We start from the raw sequence: 24,782 nt of genomic DNA, 5'->3' as shown, positions 1-24,782 counted from the left end.
GCCCTGAGAGGACCTCTCCTGCCCCCAGCTCCCTGGTCCTGTGGACACCTCTTCCCCAGCTGGGCCTCAAGAACTGGTGTAATGCATGTCGTCCTCACCCCCAGTAGACCAGGAATCCAGGGACACTGTCGTCCCTCAAAGACGACTGCTCACCACCTTTTGTGACATTCAGGCTGGTCTGGGGCCCTGGGCATGTGCCGACTTCAGCTGTCAGCCACCCTAGCTGGGGACCAGACAGACAGATGGACAGCCAGCCCTAGCAGTGCATGAACCCACAGCTGGTTTAATGACAATGACATTGTGTTACATGAGAAACAGGCTGGCTCTGCATCGGGTACCCTCCCTGCACCCAGCCCACCAGACTCGCAGGCTAGGGCACACATTTTGCACCCCCTTTGTTGTCAGACTCCCTGGCATGGGTCCCACACGCCCAGAGCCAGCTCCTAGGGTCTTTGGCAGCCGAACAGGGTGAGGGTGCAGTAGAAATGGATTGTTTTCTTATTAAAAACTCAAACAAACAAAAATAAGTTCTTGACCAATCAAAATAAATCCGTCTATGTACACTGTCCTTGCCCGTCCCTGCGGCAGGCAGATGCCGAGATGGGGCTGGGGAGGCAGGGCCCCACCCTTCCCCAAGTCCAAGCACGTTCAGCTCATCACCCCTCTCAAATGAGGGCGTTAAAAGCTATGGCCCCGTCTCCCCAGCTAGCCTCAAACATTTCTGGGACCCATCTACAAAAACACAAAACAAACTCAAAGTCACAAATACATATATACACGTGCATACATGGGGCTGACCGTGGTGGGGACACTGGAGGAGCTGGGGTGACCCTCCACCCCACGGAGGCCTGCTCAGCCCAGGCGACTTCCTGTCATTGACCTCTGTTCTGAGGGGGAAGAGGCTGAGGGCTGCTTGGGCCCCTGGCCACACCTGGGCCCACCTCCCTCTCTCTGACTTCTCCAGGTCTTGACTGACATGAGGCCAGAGAGGGTGGTATCCAGATGCAGCTCAGGGCCAGGGTCCAGGGACGCTCAGGAAGCCACTGGGGGGATCAAGGGGCACCCCTCCACTCGTTCTCCTCCCTGGCTTCCCCGTGGCCATAGGTGCAGATGGACAGGACACAGGGATAGCCTGGTGGGGAAGGGGCTGGAGAGGAGGGTGAGGCACAACCCTCAGGTTACCTGGACCTATTGGCCCAGCAAGCCCCAAGAACCAGAGTCCCGCTTGGGGACAGAGCTTGGCTGTGACACAGTCAGTGACAAGGACAGTGCAGGGTCAGGGCAAGCACATGACAGCAAGTGGACCCAACTTCAGTTTTCCTTGCACAAGTCCATCTCGAGATGACCTCCTCCGGTGCACAGACTGCCTGGGGCCTGCTCCCAACGCCTGGCCCCTGGAAAAGTCCCCAGGATGGCTGCCGGCACAGGGACAGCAGAGATGGCCGAAAAGGGACCTATCAGGCAGGAATGTCCCTTACATCCATGGGCTGACCTGAACCATCCTCCTGTTGGGAGCTCCCCTGGCTGGGCGGCCTGGTGTCCAGCTGTGTCCGGTCACAGGCGCGGGCGGTGACAACGGCGAGCATGTGCTTCTGGGAAGAGCATGCAGCCCAGTGAGGCAGATGAGCACAAGGGAAGCAGGCGGGGGTCCAGGGACGCGTCCGTCCCGCTCAGAGTGCAGACAGTCGGAGCTGGCGCCACGGGGCCACCGTGTGGAAGGAGCTGGAGCCCGTGCCAGCGGCTGCCCGACCACGTCCCCGCCCCAAACATCGCTGACAGGGTTGGCAATCAGGCTTTAATGAGAATCTTCAGGGTCTCTCCAGGCCCGGCTCCCCGCCCACCCGGCTGCTGCTTCTGGGAACGAGAGGGGAAGGCGGGTCCATGCACATGATGACAGGCGGCGCTCCTCGGCCCTGGATGGCGCTGCCCGAGGTTTACCGGATCCTGGTGAAGAGGTTGAGGACAGACACGGACTCCTGCAGGGCACATGAGAGGGCTGCTGAGTCCACAGTGGGGAGGGGGGCCAAGGCTTCGGGCTGGAGGGGGGCCGGAGTGGGCACTGCTTGTCCCCAGCGACCTGACGTGTACAGGCTGCGGCACCCTGAACGCCCTGGCTGGGGTGTATTGTGATACAGGAGCAGAGCGGGGCTGCGGGGGTCCCAGGGTGAAGTTACAGCAGTTTGGTGAAGGGGGCTGCTCAGGCAGCAGTGGAGGACGGCCCCCAAGACAGGCTGAGGGGACGCACATGGGGAACATCTGGTGCTGATACCGACCCACTTTACCTTTGTTGAACGGGTTTTGCTAAAGACATTCCAGAACCTCAGGGTTTCATCTCCAGCACCAGTAACAATGGCCTCTCCATCAGGGGACATGGCCTGCAGGAGGGAGGAGCCCCATTATCCTTGTAGCCCCGCAGCTGGCCACATGGATGGAGCTGATGATGGGCGTAGGGTGCGGTGGGGGGGGTCCCCACGAAAGCCAAAAACACAGGACATCCCACCGCCACCCACGAGGGTCGGTGTATTCTGTGCACTCGAAGCAAAGGATACAATGGTTCAAGCACAAAACATTATTTCTAGAAAGCAACAAAAATGCTTGAAGAAGGAGTGCGTTTGGGGCAGGGCCCCTGTCCCCAGGCACATGCAAACGGGTATCTGGTGAACCGTCCTCAGAGATTTTCTGAGTGGTTGGATGTGGGTTAGTTTCGGCTTCTTCACGTACATACATATATGTAATTTTTTGGTAAAGATAAATGTGTGGAAGTTCTTGGGAGGGCAGAGCTTCCCAAGCGCTGGGGAGTTCAGGAAAGTATAATAGATCCAAAGTGATGACACAGGTAACATTTGAAAGCAGAACCAACCCTCCCTGCTCTTCAGGCCAGAGAAGGGGGCTGGCCGGGGGAAGCCTCCACAGGCCCAGGTGGGAGGCTGCGCTCCGGATCTGCACCCTGCCTTCCCAGGGTTGTGGACGCCAGGTCCAGGACCTGCCAGCGCAGACTCACCAGGTACAGGACCCGGTAGGAGTGTCCGGTCAGCTTGGCCACCTGGGTCAGGGATGGGTACTTCCAGACCAGGATCTGGTTCTGCGAGTAGCCATGTGTGCTCACCTGGGGGGTGGAGAGGATGCTGTCGGAACCTGGGGCTCCCCTCCGACAGCCCCAGGGCTCAGAGACAAGCTGTCGATTCCCCCACATCCTGGGCCCGCCCGGCCACTGCCCACCCCCACCTCTGGTAGATGACTGGAGGGTGGCAGGGAACCACATTACACCCAGAGTTCTGCCAGTCTCTACTCGTGGTCAGTGGGCACGGATGGGCACTTCCAGACTGAGCTTGTGTGACCTGGGCGGCAGGGGCCTGGCTTCCCCCCAAGACTGCAGGGGAGGCCCCTGGGCCCAGGGCTCCCACACGCCTGAGCTCTGCGCTACACTCACCAGCTCGTTGGCGTGCTTGGACCAGGCCAGGTTGCACACCTGGGAGCCCGTGTCGATGCACTGCAGTGGCTGCCCCGTGAGTGTGTTCCAGAAGCGGATGCAGCGGTCAGCTGTCCCACCGCCGGATGCCAGCAGCCCATGCTGGTGCGGGGACCAGGCGATGGCCTTCACGGCCGCCAAGTGCTCTGTGTACTGCTGCACAGGGCTCAGGCTCGAGTGGTTCCAGACCAGCAGCTGTGGGAGCAGCAACTGTGAGGCTCCCAGCTGGTGGGCTGCGGCCGAGGCCGGCTGGCTCCCCCAGGGAAGATGGATGGCCTCACCCCAGCCTGCCATGTCCTCCATGGGGGACAGCCTCGTCACCCCTGCTCTAGACAGGTGGGAATGAGAATCCCTCGGCTGAGATGGCGAGGGGCCCAGGCGCCTACCTTGTTGTCGTTGCCCCCAGAGGCGAGGAGCTGGTGGTCCGTGGACCACTTGAGCCCACACACCTCCTGCCGGTGGCCCTGCAGCCGCCGCTCCGACTGCAGAGGTGGGGTGCGGATGTCCCTCTGTAGGATCATGCGGTCCCGGCTCCCAGATGAGAGCTGGTCGGCGTTCCAGGCCAGCGCCCCTGGAGGCCAGGTGGAGGGCGGGGTGAGGCCAAGGCCTGGCCTCTCGGGAATGGGCGTGTGTGCTGGGCATCACCCCCACCCAACAGCACCCTGGATCACTCACCGACACGTGCCGTGTGCCCTTCTAGCATGGACAGCTTCTTCCCCGCAGCTGCGTCCCAGATCTGCACGAAGCCTTTGTGCGTGCCCACGGCCACCAGGTTCCCCTAGGATCAAGGATGCAGGCAAGAGCGGGCATCAGGCCCCGGTGTGGGGACCCGTCCTCCCTGGGCTCTCCCCTCCATCTCCTCACTACAGGACCTTGGGGCCATTTCTCTCAAATCTTTAATGCATGTCCCTTTGGATCAATGTGACAGCCACCCTTGGAACTTCCTGGGGGGATGGTTACACAACACACGGGTTTGTCAAAATCCAGTCAACACGCAGTTAAGGCCATGAACTTCAACATGTGGACCCACTTGGTGGGTGGAGCCCAGGCTCCATGGGGGCAGGGCTCTCTGGGGGCCACCACCAACCCTGTGTCCCTGGGGAGAAGCCCTGTCAGGAGCCCGTTACTGTAACCCTCTCTACCAGGCTGGGGACAAGTGGGGTGCAGACATCGCCCTGGGACTTGGGCAAGACCAACAGGCTGGGTTCTGCTCCTCTGGATCTCCCTGGCCCCCAAACACCACGAGGGCTCCTGCCAGCGAGGCACAGTCAGACCTCCCAACCAGAGGACAAGCCCTGTGTACTGACCCGCTCAGACCAGCCCACGGAGGTCACCGAGTCCCCTTCCACTGAGAGGTCACAGAGTCGGGTCACCTGGAGGAAAGAGGGAGTGATCGATGTGAGGTGACATGCTGCCTGCTGGTCATTCAAGGCCTAACCGATCATCCATCCCTTCATCCATCTGTTCATTCACTCACTAAGTCACACCTCAGGCTTCTGGGCACTGGTGTCAGTGCTGGGACCCAGGAGAATGAAGCTGGGCTGCCCTGGAGGCTGCAGGCTGCAAGGGGACCCATGCCAGCACAGGGATGAGTGACTGCAGAGCTAGGCGGGACACTCAGGTGATGAGGGCATCACACAGAGGGGGTACTCCCAGCAGGTATAGCCCTCTCTGGGGAGGCTTCGCTCACCTTCTTCTGAACCCATTTGCATTTGGTTTTATCTCTGAAAACCTCCTACCCTGGCGGGGGCAGCGCCTGAGTCCACAATGGGCCTGGCAGCCGCTCAGAGAGGTACTGCTGGGGGAGGAGTGGGGCAGCCCCCAGGCTCAGCCAGGCCAGACACCTGTCACCTCTCCTCTGCAGACACAGGCAAAGGCCACACTCAGGTCGGCAGCAAGGATGCCCCTGGTCACGGGAGCCAGCTCACAGCGGGAGGGGCACTGGGCCTCTGCTCACCCCTGCTGACTGATGCTGGGTCCTCGTCTGCACAGAGGGTAGGCCCCAGTGCTGAGAGAGGCAACCGGGTGCTGCCCCGGGCCCTGGAGCACCCTTTATACAGGCCCGACTGTGCTCAGCTACTGGGAGAAGCCGTCCCACTCCCCATTGCACACACACAGGCAGACGTGCGTGAGCAGGTGCTGGGGTACCCACCTGGCTGGTGCAGGCACTCCACAGGTACACACAGGTGCCCAGCCCAACACTGAGCACATTGAGAGAGGACCAGTCCACCAGGTTCAGGTAGAAGTCGTCCTGCAGCTCGGGTGCATCCAGGACCTTGAAGGGAATCTTGGAGATCTTGCGGGTGGGTTTCCGTGGCGATCGCAGTAACTTCTGACTGTGGGGAGAGCCTGAGTTGGTGATTTGGTGCCAAGCAGCCACGTAGTTATCAGTTCTCCTCGGCTAACGTTACCTCCTGGTGCCTTGGCGACTCTCTTCCCACTCGTCCTTCCCCTCTGCCCACATGACCCCAAACTGTGGGTACCCCATGGACACGAGGCCCTTTGCTCTCGGGTGTTTGCACCCTGAGGCTCAAGTGCCATGCTGCCCCCTCTGCCCAGCACCTCCTCCGGAGAGCCCTTCCTGACTCCCCGTCCCCATTTTGGGGTCAAGGCCTTTAGGCCGACAGTGCCCTGGGTGAGGTGTCCCCAAGACCCTCTGCATATTGCGCACTGTCCTAGGACTAACTGCCCCTCCCATGCACCGTCCCGCCGCCTGCCTTCCCTGACCCACCGCCCACCTTGCCCTGTCCTGCCGCCCACCATCCCTGCCCTGCCGCCCACCTTCCCTGCCCCAACACCCGCTTTGCCCTGTCCCAACGCCCACCGAGCTCTCTGCCCCGCTGTCGCCTTCCCTGTCCCGCTGTTGCAGGCCCGGACTCACCTTTTGTTGCTGACGGGGGATAAGGAATAGGGAGACACGTCGTTGCCATCGTCAGGGCTCGAGCGCTTGGTGCTGAGGGAATACTAGGAAGGGGGGATGCACACCGGCTGAATGGACACCGTGGCCCCAGAGCTTGGGAACCTCAGACCCAAAGCTTGGGTGCCCTGAGCTCCTGGCGATTGGGCGGGAGAGTGGGGGCCCAAACCAGGAGCAGCTCTGAATGGGGGTATCTTGGGTTCTGGGAACTCAAAGAAGCAAACCAGGCCTCCTCTTGCACCCTCCCGGCAGTGCCTGCCAACATGCTCCCGCGCCCCTTGCGGCCAACAGCCCCTCAGCCACCCTGTGGGACCCAAGCCAGGCTCTTTCTGACACTGCCAGGGGCCCCCATGACCCAGGATGGCACGGACATGCTCTGTGGGGCGGCTCTGCCAAGGTTGCTGCCCCTTCACCCTGCACCTGGCTGCCTGTCAGTTGTCCGAGCACCTGCCCCAGGGTCACCTTTTTCTCAGCAGGTTCCCAGGAGGGTGACAGGCCCGGGGCAAACTTCAGAGTAAAGGAGCCTGGCCCTGCCTTCCTCAGGCAGGTACCCCCATTCTCTCTGGGGTTCAGGGCCCCAGCAGGGCTGGGACATGGGGGAGCCTCTCAGGAAGGCCGATGCTGGGGGCCTGGAGGAACGGCCACACAGTGCAGGAGGCGGAGCCGAGGTCGAGCCTGGCACAGTCCTGGGGACAGGAGTGTCTGCCCAGCGGGAGCAGCCGTGTGGGCACGGCCGGCAGGCTCACCGTGAAGAGGCCCTTCTTCTCGGGTGTGGATGGCTGCAGCCTGCGGTCCTCCGTCTGCGGGTCCTGTACCTTCTCGATGCCAGCTCCCAGCAGCTCATTCTTCAGCAGGGCTGAGTAGGCCAGGCCATCTGTGGGCACCAAGCACGGTAAGAGGCTGGGCCGGGGTGGGGTGAGGGGCAGGGTGGGGGATGAAAGGGGTGTCTGGGGCCCTGACTCCCGACCTTTGCCATTGTCTGAGGTGGCATCCTTGGCTTTCCGGTTCTGGCTGGGAGACTTCTCATTTTCCTGCGGCAGAGGGAGGGAGAGGATGGGAGTGAGCTGGAGCGGCCTGGCCCGGCCCACGGCTGCGCGGTTAGTGGTCCTTCTCCCCAACCCTCCCCGCCCTCTGCCCTCCGGGGCCCTCACATTGATCCTGTGGAAATTCACACTCCAGTTGGCACCGGCTCTTGAGGGGATGAAGCGGTCCCCATGCTTGCTGGGGGAGGACACGGGGGAGTTGGCAGGTGTCAGGGTCCGCCGCATCTCCGTGACCTGGAAAGATAAGCAGTGAGGGGCTGGGTGCATCAGAGAGCACGCCAAGCTCAGCCTAGCCCGCCTTGCCTGCTGTATTTGGCCTCTGGTCGTTGAAAGAGGAGCCTGATCTTGGGAACCCGAGGGGTAGAAGTAAAACATTTGGGGAAGTTCCTCACGTGCTAAACCCTGCTGGGGGCTCCGTGAGGCAGGAAGAGGCCAGGGAGCTACAGAGCTCGAGAAACTTGAACCCTGCAAGGTGGCTTTACTTCTAAGCAATGAGGACAGACAGAAAGGTGTAAGTATGGGAAGAAAACGTTTATTTCCTGAGCGCAGAGGCTGCTACCCCATCATCCCCATTTCCCGCACATGAGGATATTCTCCCACGGAACCACGACCTACCCACCCAAATCAGGACGGGAAGGAAGGCAGTGCGTCACTCCCAGTGAACCTCCAACCCCACTCGACTGTCCCGGGAATGTCCTTAACCTGTAAGGGATCTGCTGTGGGTTGAACTGTGTCCCCCAAAAGCATAGGCTGAAGTCCTAACCCTTGGTACCCGCAATGTGACCTTATTTGGAAACAGGGTCTGCAGATGGAATCAAGTTAAGATGAGGTCACACTGGAGTAGACTGAGCCCTAAATTGAATGTCCGGTGTCCGTATAAGAGACAGAGACACTGACAGAGAAGGGGACGTGAACATGAGGTGGAGACCAGAGTGATGGGTCTATATGCCAAGGACCGCCAGTAGCATCAGAAGCTGGAAGGGCAGGAAGGACCCTCCCGGGGCCTGTCTGTCCTGTCAGCCCTGCATCATAGGCTCCCGTGTCCCAGCACCCTGACCCCCTCCCATGGCAGCCCAGCCCCACAAGCCAGCTCCCCTGCACGGTTTGGGGTTGGGGCTGAACCCCAGCTCTGCTATGCTTGGTCCTTCACCACCCCAATGGGAAGGCAGCTCTCATTCCCTCATCACCAGTCAGTCCTAAGTCCCCATGGGAAGGGCCGGCATGCCCTGCAGACCGGGAAGCACAGGCCCCAGGCCCTATGAGAATAAGGGGCCTCAGCAGTTGGAAGGGGGGGTGCACGGAAGCATGTGTCGGGACTCACACCTGGGGTGTGGCAGTGACATGGCCAAGGGAGAGCCATGGGGAGGACGTGTTTCTCATCTGCCCAGCACATTTGTTTGCTGAGGGCTGAAGCCCAGTGGCCAACTGCACCCCACCATCTCCCGACCAACTCCACCGCGCCCGGCCAGTGCTGCAGGGGCGCCGTCAGGTACTCACACATGGCATCGTGTTCTCATTTTGGATGACAATCTGCCGGAGGAGGCGCCGCTCGTAGTCCTGGTCCATGGTGACACAGGGCAGGCACGGCCTGCCGGCCAAGGTCAGCCAGCCAAGGTCAGCCTGGGGCAGGAAGGGCAGGAGAGGTCAGCTCCAGTGGGCAGCGGCCCCCACCACTACCTGGTGACCACAGGGAACAGCAAGTCCCCGCACCACATGATGGGGCCCTCCATCCCAGGAGCCCAGAGCATGGGCTCAGTGGCACCCCACAGGCCCTGGAAGTCAGAGGGAGATGTGATGGGACAAATGGGACTCCCGTCCAACTCCACTGTGGGGACCTTCCTCCAGGCCCCCTCGCCTCTGTCTTGGCTAGGGCAAGATTCCCTCCATCCCTGACCCCAGGGCTTGCCCCAGGCCCTCCACTCATTGCCTTCCTGCTTTAGACCCTATGAGACCACAAGCCATCCACGAGACCATGTCCCTGCTCCTTGGCCCCAAAAGGGAAGCAGGGGGCTGGACAAGGATTGGGGTGGTCCCAGCAAGGATTCCTTCTTCTCAGCAGGGCGGCCTGTGTGTCCCGAGTTACACCATGGGGGGTATCAGTATGCTCCATGGGAGTCTGCCAGGGCTGACCGGGCACCAGACCCCATGCCAGCACTTAGGCTCCAGGGCCAGGCCGACCAGGTCGTGGCCCAGGGATGTCAGCGTCCAGTGCATACCCATGACGGGGAAGCCTCTCCGAGGAAGAGGAGAGTACGCCAGTGAGAAGGCTGGAGAAGAACATTCTAGAGAGCGAAGGGCAGATGTGAAGGGCAGCCTCAGAGAGAAGGGATGCTCTTTCCAGCGGGGATGGCAACCAGGGCCCAGGGACAAACCAGGCCCACAGCTGTATCTCTGGCTGCTCTCAGAAGAAAACGTTTGCCAGTCCTGCCTCCGGTGGAGGCACCGCAGAGTATGGAAGGTGAAGCAAGTTTCTAGGACAGAGCCAGGCACAGAGGGCTCAGCAGACTGCAGCTCCTTGCTGTGGGCCTGCTCTACACCTGCCCCCGACCCCCCAGTCACTGTCCCTCAGCTCGTCTGGCTGGAGTCAAAGCCCCCAATGCACAGCAGCGCCGTGACAGTTCCGCGAGTCTCCACGTGGGTGCCTGGACCGACAACAGACCAAGCATCAGGAAGCCTAAGGTAAAGGCCAAAATCTCAAAGCTTATGAATTCCTGGGTGTAGCACCCTGGTGAAGTCAGCACTTGCCTGAAAAAAGCTATGGGAAAATACATAAACATAAAATCACCATCCTAACCATTTTAAGTGCACAGATCAGTGGCATTAAGTGGACTCACACTGCTCTACAACTGTCACCACCATCCACCTCCAGAACTTTCTCATCTTCCCAAACTGAAACTTTGACCCCTAACTCCCCATCCCGCCCCGACCCCCATTAGCTCCTCCAGAAGTCACATACACAGCCACATGGCCCAGCAATTCAACACCGAGGCTTGCATGCAGAAGAAAGGAAACAGACCCACATGGAAACTAGCACTCGAATGTTCTTATCAGCAATATTCACAATCACCAAAAAGAGAAACAACCCAAGTGCCCATTGAAAGATGAATAAATACACAAACTATGGTCCATCCATACAGTGGAATATTACTCAGTCATAACATGGAAGTTCTGACACCTGCTACAACATGGATGAACCTGGAGGACATTATGCTCAGTGAGATAAGCCAGACACAGAAGGACAAACACTGTGTGATTCCATTCATAGGAGGTCCCCAGGGGAGTCAGATTCATAGAGACAGAGCAGACTAGAGGATCAACTGCCCCTTTTACAAAAGGCATCTGAGGAAAGTCCTAGCTCAGCATCACCAGGCAGGGAACCAATCTGAGCTGACATCACGCACGTCCCTTCGTGTGAGACCACACTGACATATTAGGCAAGTTTGCCTAAGTTCTGTGTTCACATCCCCCAACGGCCTCTGAGAAATCCCTGGCCCATCACGGAGACCACACACACCGTGCAGCTGAAGCACGAGCGTGAGCCTGCCACGTCCTTGAGCCTCACCTGCCTTATGGGACACATGGGGCTGCTTTGATGTGGCCCAGGCCAGACGCTGGACGTCTGGCCAAAGAGCAGGACGCAGCCAGCTGCCACCATGGTGCTCCCACCACATGCCACGTTAGCGGGCTTGCATGTTTTAGCTCGTGTTCCCCCTGCACGGCATCATGAGCTGGGAGCCCACCCCACCCACCCCACCCACACCTGTGCAGACGAAGGCGTGAAGACCAAGTGGCAGCAACACCCCCAGCATGCCCACTGGCCTCCCTCCATGGCCTAGGGCTCCTCTGAGCCCATGCCCGCCTGGAGCCCCAAGCCCCACCATCCCCCACCTTGGCAGACAGCAGGCCTCCTGCTTTGGTGAGAAAAGTGGGGCTGCAATACGTAGCTCCCCTCCGTCCTGGGTAAATCTCTGGGAGCAGCCGCCCCCCTCCTGGCTACAGGCTTCCTGCCCCTCCACCTACCCTGCCCCAGCAGAGGTCCTCAGACACATTTCGGTCCATTGTGGCCACAGGACAGTTGCTGAAGGGGCTGACGCTGTCTCCTTCCTCACCTCTCTTGGGCCGGGGTCACTTCACCAACCTCCTCCTCCCCTGCCGGCCCAGTCTGGCCCCACCTTGCTCAAAGTGCACCCATGCCTTGCCCCAGGATTCATCTGCATCCTTCTTCCACCCTGCCAGGTCCCCCCAAAAGCCTAGGCCATGCCCAGAGCCTCTGTGTGCCCTCACCACACCTAACCACTCCTGGGACAGCACGGCTATACTTGGGACATGAAGATGCCTGTCTGAGCGTCAGTCCCAGGTGGAGATACCCGTTCAAAGGATAGTTTCCCACAGTCAGGCCCAATCATCTCAGTGAACACAGTGCCCGGTTCCGTGCAAACCAGACCTTGAGCAAGCATCCTAAGTGGGGTTCATAGGGAGCTGGACACAGAGAAGCAGTAATGGCTTCATTCTAGTAAGTTCTGACCGTCCGTGGGTGCTTTACCAGAAGTGGGTCAGTTGGTTGTCCCCCTGCTTTGCAGACAAGGAAACAAGGCTCAGAAAGGCTGGCTAACTTATTCCTGCCAGTACCAGTGCCTGGGACTTCGCTTGCCAGCCACTGGGCAGTGAGCCCTTGGGAGATGGGGTGAAGGCCGTGCCCGCTCCCTGTGCTCAGTGGTCACTTCTCCACGGCTCCCAAAAGCACTGCAGGCCCTCCGGGCACCACTGCTGCAAGTGAACTTTTCCAAACCAAGTCAGCAGCTCGCTCTCCCTAGGCTGGGAGACTTAAGACTGGTAGGCTCTGGGGGAAGGAGAGCTCGCCACAGGAAAGGCCCTCTGGGGCTTCATTGTGGGGACCGGTCACGCTGTGGACAGTGCTCCAAACCTCTGGGCCAGATGTGCACATTTCCTATGGAAACCACCTCCTTCACAGGGCAATGCCACCACACTGGGAGGCCGGCAGGGCTGGGCTGTTTCATGACAGCAGGCCCCACGTGACTCCCTCCATGCTCCAGAAATTACCGTTATTTTGCCTGGTATAATGTGCACATTTTTTGCCCAAATTTGTGAGGGGAAAATAAGGATGCGCGTTATACATGGGTAGTACTAATTCTGCATCTATATAAATGTTTTCAATTCTTTTATTTATGCTTATGAGTTAAAAGTGTAACTCTAGAAATCAATAACGATATCTGTATGCAAAATAATACCCTGGAATATGGTAATCGGTTTTGTTGAACTTACAGCGAACTTGCAATGACGAAGAGTTCTTGGCCTTCTATGATGGGTAAATATCATAAATTTGTTACCAGTACATTTCTTTTTTTCCCAGGCATATAAACTATTTATTAACAGACAAGGCCTACGGATCTACTTCTTCTTCGACACACCCACAGTGCAGCCCGCGGCCAGGGTCTCGGTGTGTGGGCCTTGAGCACCAAGTCCCCAGAGGTGGCGCAGCCCTCTGTGGGCCCAAATTTCCTCCAGTTGCTCCAGGTCTTCACGGAGCTTGTTGTCCAGACCCTGGCCAGGACCTGGCTGTATTTTCTGTCCGTCACGTCCTTCTGTCTGTTCAAGAATCAGTCTGGACTCCTGCAGTGGCGCAACTTCTGCGTAACGGTGATCACACGTTCCACCTCACACTCAGGGCGCCCTCCTGCCCTCTCAGCGAGGTCAATGTCTGCTTTCCTCGACACCACAGGAGTGTATCTGCACCCGAAACCCTCAACTGCAGTGATGGCGAAGGCAGTTTTCCGCTGCCCATTGATATTGGTGCTGAGTACTCGCAAAATGTGCTGGAACTTCTCAGGGGTCACTAAAGACATGACAGCAGCCCCAGCGACAGCATATAGGCCTCCTGCAGAAAAAGCTAAACTTTCTTGTACCTTGTATCTGTTCTTGTGTTTCGTAATTATTTGTTACATAAAATTTCTTGTACCATTGTTGAAAAATAAATGCTAAAGTTATTTATAATACAAAAAAACAAGTACCTACATGTAAACAAATAAAAATTTGAATTAAAAAATTAAGATGAAAGATTTTTTCCCCTGAAAGTGTGGGCCAAAAACATGGGTGTGCATTATACATGGGAGCGCATTATACACGGCAAAATACAGTAAGCAGAGCCCAAAACGCTGGTCATCTCACAGACAGAGTGGGAGTCTGCTTTCCCAGGGTGAGTTATGAAGCTAAGTGCCATACAGCCGGCCGTGTGCTGAATTTGAGCCCAGACAATGCATCCAGCAGAGCACGCCCTCCTGTTACCAGGTCAGCTGCCCTCTGCCGGCTAAGCATCCTGACAAGGCCGCTTCTAGAAAGAAGCCCGTGCAGGGGGTGGTGTCTCACCATTTACAGACATGGCTGCTGAGAGACACAGGTTCTGAACTGCCCACGTGTATAGGGTCCTCGTTCCTGGGACCTGTGGATTTGTCACCTCATGTGGCCAAGGGACTCTGTAGGTGGGATTAAGTCAGGGCCCCCGAGATGGGGACGACCCTGGATTCCAGGGGGCCCAGTGTCATCACCGGGTCCTCATAAGAGGGAGGCAGGAGGCTCAGAGTCAGAGACATGGAAGAGGCTGCACTGCTGGCTGTGACGATGGAGGAGGGGCCACGAGCCAGGGACACGGTGCCTCTAGAAGCCGGAAACGGTTCTCCCGGGGCCTCTGGAAGGACTGGCCCTGCTCACACCTAGGTTTAGCCCTGTGAGACTGGGTCGGACTCCTGACCTCCAGGACTGTGAGAATTTGTTGTTTTAGGCCATCGAATTTGTGGTGACTTGTTATAGCAGCTTCAGGACAAACACCAGGACAGAGGACAGTGGTGACCACACTGCAATCTTCCTTCACTGGTCTTTCTGGGGGCGGCGGCTGCTGGGCAGCTTCCTGAGATCCTTGGCTCAACACAGGGCCTCAGAGGCCTTCTCTCTGCCCAGTCCCATGGGACTCACTGTCGATGGCCAACAACCCTTCTTCTCACTTCTCTCTCCATGACCCCTCCCCCACCCGACTTCTGAGATCCTTGCGTCTATCGGAAGTGGGCCTTTATTCTGCCAACTTCATTCCGCTCATTTTGCTGAGTGCCTGCTTGCAGACCCAGGGCAGGCACTGGGGTAGAGCAGGCAAGGAGACGGTCACGGTCCACCCCTCCCAAGCTCCCTACCTATCGGGGGTGGCAGGCCAGACACATGGAACTAGATGTAGAACCATTTTGGGTGGCAACATCTACTACCAGGAAGCACACTGAAAAAGTGGCTTCAACATCCTAGCTGTTCGAGTATGGGCAAGGTGGAGGGGGTATGGGCCGAGGGGCCACTGGATCCTAGCACCCAAGCTGAGATGGTCTCTCTAAGACCAGATACCCTCAGAGGGACCCATGGGGGTGCAGCCATGGCAGATGGGCTCCAGAACTAACTCTTCCCAGACTCTGACCTGGTAAAGTAGGTAATGGCCCCGACAGGAGTGAGCCTTACCCCTCAGGAATCCCACCCTCACCACCAGAGGTGGAGGGAGACAGACTCTATGTGCAGAGACCAAGATCTCAGAAGGAGAGCGACAACTAGCAGGTCTGACCGGCTGCAAACTCACACCCAAATGCATGACCCTGGGGAACAGAATCACGTGGCAAGGCCTGCTCAGCAGCCTGGAGACCCTGCTCCAGCCAAACTCAGAACTGAGGCCTGGAGCTTGGCCAGCTTGCAGACCGACCCATTCCAGAGCAAAGGCTCTTGGTCCCAGGATGGGGACCTCAGGAAGCACCCGTACCTCAGTGCCAGCTTGGTACCTCAGTCCCACGCCCCTCCTCTAAGATCGCTGCTTGCTCCACCGCAGGAAGAACAAAAGATGCCAACACCATAAGAGAAAAGGCTGGTCAATTCACCACCGGAGAAATGAAAAGTGTCTGAAACACACCACATTTTTTTTAAAAGATGACGATGGAGAAAAATATCTGCCACCCTGAAGATAAACCAAAGTGGCACAGGACATGAACAACTGCTCCTGGGAAAAGATGCCCGACCTCACTAGCAGTCAGAGAAGGCGGCTTCTACCTGCCAGCCTGGCACGATTCTGAGCAGGTGACACGCCCTTGCCAGCTGACACTCGCCCACACTGCTGGCAGGAACTGAAACTGGTACAACTTCTAAGGAAGACAATTTGGCAATTGCTTTCAAAATCCAAAAATGCACATCCCTTTCCATACCGTGTTTCTACTTCTAAGAATTTGCCTTAGCAACTCTGGGGGCCTGTGTGTAAAACCCTGTGTACAAAGATATTCTGTGCAGACAGCTTATGAGAGCAGGACATGACCTAACGGGTGGGGCTTCTTCCCCTCCAGGAGACACTGAAAAAAAAAAGGCAGGCTGGAGGGTCTTGGGGACCTGCTGCCCATGAGACCAGCACCATGCAGACGAGTGATTTCTGGAAGGCTGAAGAAACTCATAGCAGAGGTCACTCTGGGGAGAGGAACTAGAGAACAAGGATTAAGAGAGGGAGGAAGCCTTGTTTCCCCTGACACATAATTTTGTACTTCTCGAATTCTGAATCAGGAACATGTTCGCTATTCACAGGAATAAACTGACCAGGGAAAGATGGGACCACATAAACCCTGGACATGACAGCAAGAGTCTCGGTGGTGGGGACACAGCTGGCTGTGTAACAGAACATTCTGCCGCCTTTGCTGTATGTCTGAAGTTTCCTAATAAAATGTCAGAGAAAGCAGTGATTTCTGTTAACGAGTAGTCACTGAGCACAGACAATCTGCAAGGCCCTACTGGAAAGGCTCCCCCAGGCTCTAAGATCGGGCTGATGCTGACGGCAGAGCTGGGCAGGAAGCCATGCACGGGCCTTGCGAGGTGGGGGCGAGAACTCTGGCCCTGGGGAGGTGCTCGCCCTGCTCATCCAGGGGCACCTCCTGCAGGCTGATGTCTGTGGTCTGCTGAGGTGGCCAGGGCCCTGGCTGCCCGGCTTCCCACTGCCACTGTCCTGCAGGGAACTGTCACTGAAGGGCTCACTCATCTGCCAAGCCAGTTGTCTTTCCCCTGTGACCCCCCAGAATGAAAAACGAGGAAGCCCACCTTCTGCCACTGCCTCAGATAAGCTTCAACCTACTTGTCTGGGAAATGAGCACAATGCCAGTCACTTGAAAGGACAGTGATGAGGTCCCCACACTACTAGCGCCAGCGTGCCAGTATCACCCAGACATGTGGGGGCTGCACTGCCCGTCACTCCGTGTGCACAATCCAGCCAGGCCCTCTCTGAGAGTGAGCAGACTCCGGCCCCAGGGAGCAGGGCCCTTGCTTTCAGCCTGGCTGCCCAGCGGCCCACTGCATCCTCGAGGAGGCTTCCCTTCTGCTGGTAACTCCCACCTCACAGGTCCTGTAGGGCTCACATGGTTCCCACTCATCAGACACTGAGCAAACATGGCTCGAAGGACAGATAACCCAGCAGTTCTCGCGGGGTGACTCTGCCCCCATGGGACACTGGCGAACATCTGGAGACACCTGTGGGCAGTGACGGGGAGTGCTCTGGCATCGAGTGGGTGGGGCCAGGGAGGCTGCTCAACCCCCTGCAGCGCCCAGCACGGCCTGCAGAGAGTGACCCAGCTCCGGTGTCAGCAGTGCTGAGACCTGGTGTAGGGCCAGGCCACCAGCTGGGTGAGATGATGACACATGTGGGCTGGCCCTGGGCTTAGCAGGGCCAAAGGGGCCTGAAGACAATCCTGTGCCCACCCCTGTGACTCCCTCTCGCAGCTGAAGCCAGCGGTGGGCTAGGGTTCCATGTGAGGAACAAAACGGTGAACGAGCTTTAACCCCGCCCAGTCACCCACTGGCCCCCAAGTGTGGGCAGGAACCACCTCACCTCACATATGAGGAAATGAGGTGGAGGAGCCTGTTTGGGCAGCACAGATGACAGAGCATGCAGCTCCTCAAGACTGTTTTCCAGGCTTCCTCCGTGGGGGCGCGGCCACGGCGAGCAGTCACACGCACGCAGGGCCTCCTCCTATCAGGCACACGGCCTCGAGTTCACAGCTGGCCTGACGCCCCAGGATCACAGCACTCTGCTTGCAGCAGCCAAGTTTCAAGGCCTTGCTTATCTCGAAAAACTGGCCCCCACTGGTTTTATATTTTGTAAGGCTCTAAAAGGAGCCAAAGGAAATGAAACATCCCCACGACATGTCTTCCATGACTCAGTGTTTTGACACTGACTAGTCTAAATGTACTAGTATCTACGAAATGGCTTACACTGGGGTTTCCCCTTTGGCACTGCTGGTACTGGGGGGGCCCAGTCATTCTCCACGGGGGGGCCATCCTGGACACTGTGGGGGGTTGAGCACTTGATGCCAGGAGTAACCTTCCCCCAACACTGTGACAACCACAAATGTCTCATACATCGCAGTGTCCCCTGGGAGCAGAAATGCCCCAGGTGGGGGCAACTCCAGCCTCTGGGGGAAGGGGGGCAGTCGCACCAGCCAACGGTTAGAGGGCTCAGGTGGCACTTGCTACCCATGAGGGGTATGGAGAAGGTGGGGGTGGGGGTAAAGTCCGCTAGCAGGAGCCTGTCATCACCCACCTGGCCGTGTCCTGTGTAGGCACCGGGGTCCTGGGTGAACGGGACACTGCTCCTGGCCCCGTGGAGAAATAATGAGAACACAAATGACAATGACAGTGGCAAATTGCATCTGCCCCTCTCCAAGAGCCAGCACAACTCAAAGCACTCAACATGCTTTATTTAATTTTGTCCCCAGACACGATCCTATCTATCTCCATTTCACAAATGAGGAACTGGGCGCACGGGTAGCTGGTGGGTGGCGGAGCTGGGATTGGAACTCTGCCTGTCACTACCACTCAGGTCACGACATTCCCATAGGTGAGGGTCCCCAAGCTCAGCAGAGAGGTAGCCAGCAGGCTAAACTTCCAAGACCTGCACTGGATGGATGGCTCCTTACACCACATGTAAATCTCTACCAAGCACTTTCTGGGAACCATCCAGTTAGAGGGCTGGGGGCTCCCTGGGAACTGTCATTTCGGGCCACAGCCTTTCACAGGACCCCGAAACCTCCAGAATACAGGCAGAGGAAGCAGGAGGACCGGATGTGGCACTAGGTGCCCCCACACTACCTGTGGGCCTTGAACCAGCCCCATCCTCTTGGGAAAGGTGCAGGGGGTATCACACCAGGGGCCCAGGGGCCATTCATGTATTCCCAGCCATTTTGGGGGAGTAGTCCCATATGAGGAAGACCCAACCAGAAATAGGGGGAGTCGTCCAATTTTCCACTCACGTCGGGTGTGGGAGGCTAAGAGAGGAGTCTCTGGCTTTGCTCTTTGCCTCAGCTCAGGAAGCCGGTGACCAGCCCTCAAGGTTCCCTCCTCCTTCCACAGCAAACAAAATACCATACAGCCAGTTATGCAGCATATAACGGAGAAAAGGAGGGCTTTGCAGGACAAACCTGGCTTTGAGTCCTGCCTCCAAGCCTTAATGGCTGCATAGTTTGGGGCAAGCAACTTCTCCTCTTTAAACCTCTGTCTGTTCATCTAGAAAGTGGGGATAAAGGGCTAACGCTGCCTATGTTGCTATGAAACTGGGCATGGCTTCTTCGAGGCAGCTAGCAGAATGTCTGACTCAAAGAAGATGACACGTAGAAGTGGTGGTTGTTCCCAAGGGCCCAGGGACAGGTGCACTACAGGTCCCAGACATGCCTGATTCCTGCTCCTTCATCACACAGTACGCCTGGGCTGTGTGGCATGGGAGGTGACTTGGCGGCCATGGCTGCTGCTCCAACGACCTGCTGGCCATAGCTGCAGAGACCAGGCGGCCAGGCAGGGCTCCATCTCCTCCCATGCTGCCCAAGCAGGTGAAAAGGACAGACTTCCCCGAGTCTCTCCTCAGTCAAAGACATAGAAGGAACAGGGCTGCCTGGCAGGAGGGCTGGCTGTGGTCTTACACACGTGGACTCTGGACCGGAATCCCTCGCTTGGCCTCATGACAAACAAGACACAGACTGGGATCTTTGAGGGGAGTGTTCCCACTCTGCAGGGGGAACATCAGCTAGTGGTCCCTTACCTCCAACGAAAGCAAACGGCACGCAGCGGAAAGACAGCACACCTTTCCTGGGTGCTGATGTGAAACACCACAAGACAAGTTATTCCGGGGAGGCCTCTGGCGGGGGCCCCTGAAGAGCACGTCCCAGCATGCATGCATGCATTCACTCAGCTGACGCTTGGTCCCATGTAGCAGTGCACGCAGCCCAGGAGCTGCTCAAGGAGCTGGGAAGCAGAGACTTGGTGTTGCTGTCCCCTAGGGCTCACAGGTCAGAGACTGAGAATTCCATCAACACCTACTCTGGGGACCCCAGGTGACACAGCTGGCGCAGGGGCAGCACCCACCCCAAGTGAGAACTGCTGCTCTAAGTCCCGGAAATAATGCCCAAAGGGCGGTGAACATTTCTGTCTCTCACCTCTCGCACCACAGAGCACCACTCCTCCGTTCAGACCAAAAGGCCATTGGGGTCTGATAGCCCAAAGGACACAAACCCAACATGAAGGAAAGTCAACTTGGGTACCACACTCAAATGATTTAGAATCACTTACATGATTACTGTGACTGATGCCAGAGAGCCGACTCTCCAGGCTACAAGGGACCGTAAAGGGGATCACATTAAGTCCCATCAGATTTCCGGAGCCCTCACAACTCTGCGTCTGCTTGCATACCTACAGGGACAGGGAGCTCACCCCCTAACAGCCTGAACGTCAGGAAGTGCTTCCTCGGTCTGTCTCACTGCTGTTCTCACCCACGGATCCAAGGTGGAGGGGGGGTAGAAGGAAAAACCTAGTATGTTTAGGGCAGGGTATCTCCCCTTCTTCTCCCCCTCCCCCAGCACTGCTGACATCAGGGACAGGTCATTCTCTGTGGGGTATCCTGGGCACTGTGGGATGTTGAGCAGCATCCCTGCCCCCCACCCACTCGATGCCAGGAGTACCTCCCCCATCGTGACAACCGCACACGTCCCCAGACATTGCCCCCAGTGGAGACTCCCAATTTAGGGGAATCCTTAGGGAAACAGTTGCTTCCCCCAGGCTCCACAGACCAGCACTAACCTCTTACTTGCTCAGCCCTTCCAAAAGTACAGACAGACAGACAGATACCCTCCACCCAGCTGTCTGCCCCTCCCTGTTCCCACCATCCTTCTACCGTCCACCCAGCAGGCCTCTACTTATTGTGGGAGACAGCACAAGTGCAGCCTGGCCCTTTCTGCAGCAGCTGTCATGATCTGTAGGGACAAGATCTTCCCCGAGAATCACAAAGCTGTGGTTCCTGGGTCCAATCTGATCTGGGAGGAGTATGTGCAAAAATCCATGGGATCCAGAAGCAACGGCCTGCAGCAGTCTGGGGAGGCTCGGTAGAAGGAGCATGCTGGGGGCAGGAAGAGGGACAGGTGGCAAGGCCAGAAGGGCAGTCTCCTGTGGCTGGTGGCAGGGAGATGGGGAAGGGACCGGGAGCAGAGTGGCACGATCAGATATAGGTTTATAGGCTGACAGGGGTGTAGAGTGGAGGCAGAGGTGGGGAGCAGGGAGAAGGGGCCCGCCTGTCCAGGTGAGAAAGTAGGCGGTCCTGAGAAGGGGGTGGGGGATGGAGAGGAGGGGCCCCTCACAGGGCTCACAATCTGGGTGCTCTGTGGTGCGAGAGGTGAGAGTCAGAAACGGGGGTGGGATAAGGGAGTGGGGTTGGGTTTGTGGAAAGAATGACGTCTTCTAGACACACTCAACCGGAGGTGCACAGGAGACATGGACAGGCCACCCAGGAGAGACGATGTGGCTGGCTGAATGGGCCTGGAGTTCAGGAGTTAGCTTTGGGCACCAGGAGCAAACGAGGACAGGAAGTTAAGGGCCACAGGCAGGCCACCAAGGAGCACATGCACAGGATGGAAGAGGCATCCGAGTCAGGATTGATAAGGAGGGCCACCACACAAGAACCTGTTCCTACCTGATCGAAGCAGCTCTACTCATGACAGGCAAGAGGTAGAAACAGCTCAAGTGTCCACCAAGAGGCGAACGGACGAACAAAATGTGCCACATCCACACACTGGAGTATTATTTTGCCACGAACAAGAACAAAGCACTGACACACGTTACAACCTTGAAAACGTGATGCTCAGTGAAAGAAGCCAGACACACAAGGCCACACAGTGTGTGATTCCATTTATGTGAAGTGTCTAGAACAGGAAAGTCCACAGAGACAGGAAGTGGGTTCATGGTTGCCAGGGGCTGGGGTGGGGACTGACTGTTGATGGGGACAGGGTTTCTTTTTCGGGTGATGAGAATGTTCTGGAACTGGATAGTGGTGATGGATGCACAAGCTTGTGAATATACTGAAAACCACTGAATTGTACACTTTAAATGGGTGGATTGTACGGCATGAGAATTATAACTGAATAAAGCTGTTACCAACAAAAATTAAGATAAAAAGGAGGGCCAGTGAAGGAGACAGGAACACACAGGAAGCCAGAAGAGGGTGGACTCTACATTCTACTTTTTTATTTGGGAAGGGGCACCATTTATTATGCATAATGGTCAAATGACTAAATAAAGCTAGGCTGGGTAGAACGCCCAGTGTGTTCTGTCATTTTATTCACAAGTGAGGAAACTGAGGCAAGAGAAAGTAGTCACTCCCCAAGGACACAGGATGCATGGTGGCCAGGGGCATGAATGTCCCGGCCAGAGTACCACATAAGGGGGCCTCTGGTTGTGTTCTGAGTCCCAGAGCTCAACAGATACCTGTACGCTGAGGGGAGCAGCTGTGGGGCTCGCCGGGCTCCTGTCTGTAAGCAAGCGCAGGCCACGCAGTGGCCTAAGCCTCGGAGAGACCGAGTGATGGGTAGGCGGGGCAGTGACCTATGGAGTTGATAGGGAGGAGGTCTTTGGGGTTTGTGATGGGGCAGAAACCAGACTACAAGGAGCTGTCAGGACAGAGAGAGCTGGCCACACTCCTTTCCCAGCTCTACGGGCTCCCTGTGCCAACCCCCAAGCACCCTCAGCACCTACTCCAGCCAGCGTGCTCCAGGTCCAGCCTGGGCAGGGCACTGTGAAGGCTCTGGGGACAGAGTCCATCCTCACAGGGCTCACAATCTGGACTCTAGTCCAGGGACCCCCCGCCCCCCCCCCCAGCACTGCTGACATTGAGGTGGGGTCATTCTCTGGGGGGGGGACATCCCAGGCACTGTGGGGTGCTGAGCAGCATCCCTGGCCCCCACACACTCAATTCTAAGAGCACCCCCACTGTGACAACCACAGATGTCCTCGGCTGAGAACCTCTGCTCGTGAAGAGGAAAATGACAAGGGACTACAATTTGGCTAGTTCCTAAAAGACCAAGTCTCTTGATCTCGACGCCAACCACAAGTCTCCGAATGGACCCTCCAGACAGAATGACTTTGGGTCCTTGTCCCTCTTGGTGACACCTAGCAAAAGATCCCACAACCAACCCCATTCCAGACCTCCCCAAACTCAGGAGTCCGAAGTATACAAAAGCCTGGCCAGAGGCCCCAGTAAGTAACATCAGTGGATGATTTCTGCTGAACCAGAGGAGCCAGTGAGAAATCAATGCAGACTTACTTCTGAAGACTCATCAGGTTTTCCTGTTTGCTTCCAGATACCCACCCCTCCACCTGTCAGCCCCAAACTGCCACCACCACCAGCCAGCACACAGATTCTGAGATTTTTCCTGGGAAACAGTCATGGAGCAAGCTGGCCAGCGCAGTCACCAGAGACACTGTCCCCACCACAGCAAAGCAACAGTCCTTTGACCCAAGAGCTGTCTAAGGATCAGAGCCCTGGTTTTTGCAGAGGGAGGGCCTGCATCCCTAACAAAACCTTCCCGGAGCAGTCCAACCTTGCTTGTTACACAAAGCCCGGGCGGCGGCCAGCACACCTGCTTCCGCTCTGAGTTCAGAAGAAATCACCAGTCCATTATGGCCAAAACAGAAGGGGCCCTCGACATCAAAGGCCAAGCCGGCCCACGAGGAATTCTGCCCAATAAAACAGCCTAGGATGCGTTCTATGGGACAATGCACCACTCTGGGGACTGTCCCCAGAGGATCTCATCAGCTTCCGGTGTGCAAATCCCGCCCCCAACCTCCAGGGTAGACCACCCAACCTCCTTCATTTCAAAGTTCTTCCCACCTGTCTCCAATCCAAGGAGGTAGTCTATACAAGCTGTGGGTGGACGGTTTTTCTTTGGGTAAATGGTCCTCATTTAAAGTGTGGTAAGGCGAAGCAGTTAAGAAGTACAAATTGCCAGTTATAAAAATAGTCACGGGGATGTAATTGTACACAATAAGGAATATAGTCAATACCATGTTTCCCTGAAAATAAGACCTAGCCAGACAATCGGCTCTAATGCGTCTTTTGGAGCAAAAATTAATATAAGACCCGGTCTTATTTTACTATAAGATTGGGTCTTATCTAACATAAGACCAGGTCTTACATTAATTTTTGCTCCAAAAGACGCATTAGAGCTGATTGTCTGGCTAGGTCTTATTTTCGGGGAAACACAGTAATATTGTAACTATGGATGGCATCACGTGGGTACGACAATTGGCTGGCTCCTAAAAGCACAGATTAGGGCCTGATGCTGCTGTTCTGGGGGAGGGATGGGGGGGTGCCCCCTGGTTTTGAAGGGCAGAGTTCAGCCTGCTGCGTACAAAGGATTGTGGACGTTGACTGAGGGGGGAGGGGTCGCTGGCTGCTGGTGGCTCAGGTTGGAAAGATCACGCAGGGCCAGGTTTGGGGGAGGCTTGGATTTGGGGGTGATAACTTTGTAAGGTATATAAATGTCTAAACACTATGTTGTACACCTGAAACTAATATTGTGCGTCAACTATAATTGGAAAAAAAAAGTATGACAAGATGGGGGGAGGTGGAAGGTGGGTACAGCCTCACCAGTGAGACATGAGGTCATTGCTTGGTGGGTGGGAGTGAGGGTATCTAGTTCCCAGCCTGAGAGGCACGATGAACAAGGGGATGATTTTTGGGGGCGAACGAACAGGGAAAACCAGGTTTAGGCTGGACATCTGCTCAGTGGCAGGTCTCAGGCTTTGGGTTAGGGGTAGGTCTAGGCTGTGCAGGACTAATGTGGGGATAGGAGGCACAGTTTTTGTTAATAGTAGGAGAAAAAGGCTCTGACAAGGGGAGACGGGCCCCCGGGGAGGTACCGGTTGGGGGTGCTTGGGCTTTCAGGAAGAGACAGAAAGGTCCTGGATCTCAGAGCACACACAGGCTGTCTCAGATTTTGGAGGGGTCAGCACCAAATAGGAGAACTTGATT

General features: G+C 56.8%; 1 protein-coding gene and 1 pseudogene across 5 annotated transcripts in view; both read right to left on the bottom strand.

The window, feature by feature from the left end:
• Positions 1-263: 263 nt before the first annotated feature.
• The window catches only part of FZR1 (fizzy and cell division cycle 20 related 1), a 39,923-nt gene continuing 15,404 nt past the window's right edge, over positions 264-24,782 (bottom strand). For 3 of the 5 annotated variants that reach the window (XM_019744120.2, XM_074337561.1, XM_019744119.2), the window contains exons 2-14: positions 8,927-9,049; positions 7,538-7,663; positions 7,354-7,417; positions 7,133-7,260; positions 6,351-6,433; positions 5,622-5,805; positions 4,777-4,842; positions 4,145-4,247; positions 3,856-4,040; positions 3,431-3,664; positions 3,002-3,106; positions 2,274-2,375; positions 264-1,976 (exon numbers count right to left, since the gene is read on the bottom strand). In XM_019744120.2, coding sequence (XP_019599679.1) covers positions 1,935-1,976; positions 2,274-2,375; positions 3,002-3,106; positions 3,431-3,664; positions 3,856-4,040; positions 4,145-4,247; positions 4,777-4,842; positions 5,622-5,805; positions 6,351-6,433; positions 7,133-7,260; positions 7,354-7,417; positions 7,538-7,663; positions 8,927-8,995 — 1,491 coding nt within the window. In that variant the 5' untranslated portion in view covers positions 8,996-9,049 and the 3' untranslated portion in view covers positions 264-1,934. The remainder of the gene's footprint in view (positions 1,977-2,273; positions 2,376-3,001; positions 3,107-3,430; positions 3,665-3,855; positions 4,041-4,144; positions 4,248-4,776; positions 4,843-5,621; positions 5,806-6,350; positions 6,434-7,132; positions 7,261-7,353; positions 7,418-7,537; positions 7,664-8,926; positions 9,050-24,782) is intronic. The other 2 variants (XM_074337562.1, XM_019744121.2) reach the window with 1 other exon arrangement.
• LOC141572668 (small ribosomal subunit protein uS13-like) lies at positions 11,336-23,851 on the bottom strand (annotated as a pseudogene).

This window comes from Rhinolophus sinicus, linkage group LG07 (genome assembly GCF_036562045.2).
Source record: "Rhinolophus sinicus isolate RSC01 linkage group LG07, ASM3656204v1, whole genome shotgun sequence".
Lineage (NCBI taxonomy): Eukaryota > Metazoa > Chordata > Mammalia > Chiroptera > Rhinolophidae > Rhinolophus > Rhinolophus sinicus.
This window is presented reverse-complemented; position numbering and strand designations above follow the sequence as displayed.